This window comes from Camelina sativa, chromosome 20 (assembly GCF_000633955.1).
Source record: "Camelina sativa cultivar DH55 chromosome 20, Cs, whole genome shotgun sequence".
Lineage (NCBI taxonomy): Eukaryota > Viridiplantae > Streptophyta > Magnoliopsida > Brassicales > Brassicaceae > Camelina > Camelina sativa.
In genome coordinates, this window is record NC_025704.1 from 27,344,510 (window position 1) to 27,348,897 (window position 4,388).

The 4,388-nt window shown below is 32.7% G+C and overlaps 1 protein-coding gene across 1 annotated transcript in view; it reads right to left on the reverse strand.

Annotated features, from left to right (window-relative positions):
- The window catches only part of LOC104771822 (probable LRR receptor-like serine/threonine-protein kinase At2g24230), a 15,213-nt gene extending 14,123 nt beyond the window's left edge, over nucleotides 1–1,090 (reverse strand). The window contains exon 1 of the mRNA XM_019242034.1: nucleotides 194–1,090. Within this exon, the coding sequence (XP_019097579.1) occupies nucleotides 194–912 (719 nt within the window). The 5' untranslated portion in view covers nucleotides 913–1,090. The remainder of the gene's footprint in view (nucleotides 1–193) is intronic.

The window sequence follows — 4,388 nt, forward strand, 5'->3', positions numbered from 1 at the left end:
CGACAAGCCGATCAGCAAAGGCGTGTGCTTATGAAAACGGTGCGTTTTGACGGTTTGATGACGTGGCGGAAGCGGAGGAATCCGGTGAGTGAGACGGTGGAGACGGTGGTGATTAGGGATTTTGGAGTCGTTGAATACGAAACTGCCGGCGTGTGAAAAAGCCGATTTGCCGAATTTTCTGTATTTGTCAAACCCGACCGAACCGGAAAACCGGTTTGTGGATAAATTTAAGAACCGGAGATGGTTGAGATTCGGAAAATCGACCGGGAACGAACCGTTCATTGAATTTTGCGATAAATCCAAGTAACTCAATGATTTTAAACCTGAAATCGGTTTAACACTGCCGTTGATTTTACATCTTGAGATATCGAGATGCTGTAAACCGGAGAGAGAAGCTAAACCAAGAGGCAAAACACCGAGACTGTTACGAGAGAGATCGAGAACTGTAAGATTAGTAAATCCGGTTAAGTTAACCGCGTTTGTAAACCGATTGAACGAGAGATTCAACTCTTTGACCGAAGAAGCCGAACCATTGACCGGAATCACTCGTATAGAACCACCAAACCGGTTCCGAGAGAGATTAACGGAGACGAGACCCGGTTTAGACCAGAGCCAAGTGGGAATAGAACCATGGAGAGAGTTGTTGGATAAATCAAGAACACGTAAGCGCGTGAGGTTACGCAAAGGGTTCCAAGAAACGGTGCCGTTTAGGTTTCTCGACGGAAGAACGACTCGAGTGATGACGGCGGAGCAGTTAGAGGAGGAGAACCAAGAAGAGTTGAAGCCAGAGACGTAACGGAAAACTCTTGTTAGTTGACGGATGTCTGTGCTATTAGGACAAGAAGCTGTGGAGGAGTTTGATGAGTGTGAGAAAGAGACCAAACATAAGAGAAGAAACAACCTTAGAAACATGTTTTAGTTTGTTGTTGATGGTTGTTTTTCCATGGAAGATAAAGAAATGGTGAAGAGAGAAAGAGAGAGGGTTTAGTAGTTGCAGTATGTGAGAGGAGCTGGTGAGGTTTATCAGAATAGACAGAGAGAGGGAGAGGGAGATACATACAAATGATAATTTGCTATCGATGACGTGGATTATGATGCAGAAATAAAAGTCAAATTTTATAACCTAGCAAATAAATATTACTACTAAATAGTCTAAACAGCTTAATAAAAGTTTTTCAGGATGTATATTCAAGTTATTAAGAACATGTGGTAACCGGACGACTCAAATAGTAGCCGAATAAAATAATTTTATTTTTGTGTATCGACGTTAAAGAAGTGTTTACTGAGATATTCACGGGTATTCTTTTTTGGATTAGAGGATTCTGTAATCATATATGTTTATAATCATCATTGTCTTTATAAGGTACTTTTTTCTTTTGCTTTTGTAAAAAGCGAAAGTTAGACTAAAGTTTATATAGGAAATAAATAATTTGTTTTATATGAATATCATTGAATAAACTTCTCTTTTAGAACTATTTGCATCAACAAACAAGTGTATATATATACATCTTCAAATTATGTCAGATTAAAGTTAATGAATCAACTAATTTTAGTGATTCGGATAACTGATAATTGTGTTTAGAAAATAGAAACTTTTATTCATCTTTCACTTTTTTCAAAAGAAAAGAGAGGCAAAGAAAAAAAAGTACCTCGTAAAGATAATGATGATAAGTACATGATTGGTATCCTATAAATCTAAAGATAAATCATGCATTTCATTTTTTTTTTTCCAATCATGTACATATATAGGTATACTTCAAAAACGGAATAAAGGATAAGCAATAAATTGGATTTTAAGTGTAGGTAAATACGAAACACGTAGATTAAGAGTTTGAAATCGGTGCACACTGACCTTGTCTTTGTGTTTAATTAACTGGATATTTTCGTTGATTTTTCAGTGCAATTTGATTTGAGATAGACAAGGAACGTGTTGGATACTCTAGTCAGGACTCACGTCAACCATAAAAAAACAAGTAAAGAATATATTTGTTATTCGAATTGTTGTCAACTATTTTTGAGATAAACAATTATTCACGAAATTGCAACATATTAAACAAGAAATTGTATAAACAAAATAACACTTGTATTGTAGAAACTAAAATCCTTAATTAGGAAGGAGTCTTTCCTATATAGGGTTGCATGTGATATATTAAAGTGCCATATTAATATATGCAACAATTTGCGTATTTGTTAATCTGCAGTATGTATAGTTCTGTTGTTGTTGTTTATGGGTTTGAAACTCAAGTGAAGTAAGCAAAGGGGTATGGTTGGTGCGATGACTTTGTGTGGTAGTTTGATGCAGATGATGATATATAGTAACGTGGACCCTATCTTTTAACAAATTAAAAATCTATTTTCATTCGATGTTTGTATCCTAGGTGTTGTAATTTAATATATATAGGAGTATCCAACATTGTCAAAAAAAATATATAGGAGTATATATCCAATAATTTTTAAAAGTACTAATAAAAAAACATGTTTCAAGAATTTACAATTCTCTTGTTTGCCTTTGTAATAAATGTTTCTATTTATTACTATCGGTTATTTGTTGATGAGTTTGGTTGGAAGTAAATAATGGTGTAGTTGACATCAGAAGTAAAAGTTTAAATAAAAACAACTGTGTACTTTTTGAATAACTCCACTGTTTGATCTAACATTTCGGTTATTGAATTATCAAATTTTACATTCAACTTGTTTCGAGAGAAAGCTGTAACTGTGATTTCTTTTCTTTTGTGAATTCATTAACAACGTAAAGTTCGTTTGATTTATAATTGTGAATATATCGCTGTCCAAAACATTCCCATGAGAAACCACAAAAAAAATCAAAGTTGTTTTGAATTATATGAGTTTAATATTAGTGTTGTTACTATTTCAAATTTTCAAAGATTTGCAAGTTTTATGACTTTAAGAAATGTCCGCCGAAGAGAAGACTATAGTTTAATGTTTTAGTGGACGTCATTTAGTGTATAAATATACGGTACAGGGTACATGTACCAATGAGATCGGTTGGATCGGGTTATGTGTAACAGTGTAAGCATATTTTTATTCAAGACATTATATTTATTGTTTGTAATATATAATCCAGAGTTTAAACTTAATGTCCTGTCCAGAATATGCAAAGAAACCGGTTTTGAGAAAATGAGAAAGCTATGCAATTCTTTAAATAATCGTTAACAATACCCAAAAAAACACAAAACCCTATTAAACTAAATTTTGTAGATTGGTGGAGGACTTAATTAAGTCCTTATGTTTAGTTACTTAATGATATAAGAGTTTTGTCAAACTATATATTTAAATGCACGCGGTTGATTGTGCTTGTTGTAGCTGTCTTAGAAAAACATATAGTAACCCCCATATTCCTTGTTTTATATTTCGTTGTGATTGTGTTATGACATTGGTGTTGACAAAACATGGTCTTTTTGCGTTAGAACTCCTAAAACAAAGATTACCACCTCAAGAAATTATGTATTAATCACATAAAATATCATGATGACTAAACAATGAACTCAAACCCATTAATATAAGACTTGACTTGCTCCTCTTTTACATATTGCAACAAAAATGTTTGTGGAAACACGAAGGGCCATTTCTATGTTATGGTGGTAGGGCTAAATTTTCAAAAATGTAATTTCACTTATATATAAACGGTTTTATTTCAGATCGATTCTATTTTTGTTTTCGATTAGTAAAGTATTAAACTTCCTGAAAATTCTTTGAGTGAGTCTCCTCTTCTTCACTGTTAAAGTATCAGAATGTAAAAAATATTTAGTGTGAAAAAGGTATTGAGTAATGTGCTGCATATGGTTTATATTAAAATAACCTTCAGAAGAGCAACAACTAAAACTCATAAATTGAAGAAAGAATGACATTGGGAAATTCCAAACAAATCCACTAAATCCCAAGACAAAAAGATCCATAGAATGCCAACTAATATTCCACAAAGTGTCTAACACATTCACATTCTCCTTGAGCAACCCAACCTAAAAGTTAATCCACATTCTTTATTGGAAAAAAGATGGCTAACTACACAAAATATTGGAGAATGGATGGTCACACATACCAAGTATAATATTGTATTCTCAACTACACGAAGTATATGTATTGCATGACCACATGCATGAACTATATGACGTTATGTGGTCAACACCATAGACATACAATCTGGTACACCGGTCGAATAATTCCGGCTAAAACCAACGTTGACTCTGGCGTTGACCAACATTGACAAAAAAAAATTGTATTTTAATTTTTTTCTATAGAAAAACAAAATAATAAATTACTATATTAAATTATTTATGAATTTTCATGATTAGAAAACATTCTATTCAATATCTAAATATCTTAGGTATCTCTAATGTATTTATTCTTATAATTAATTAATTTTTTTT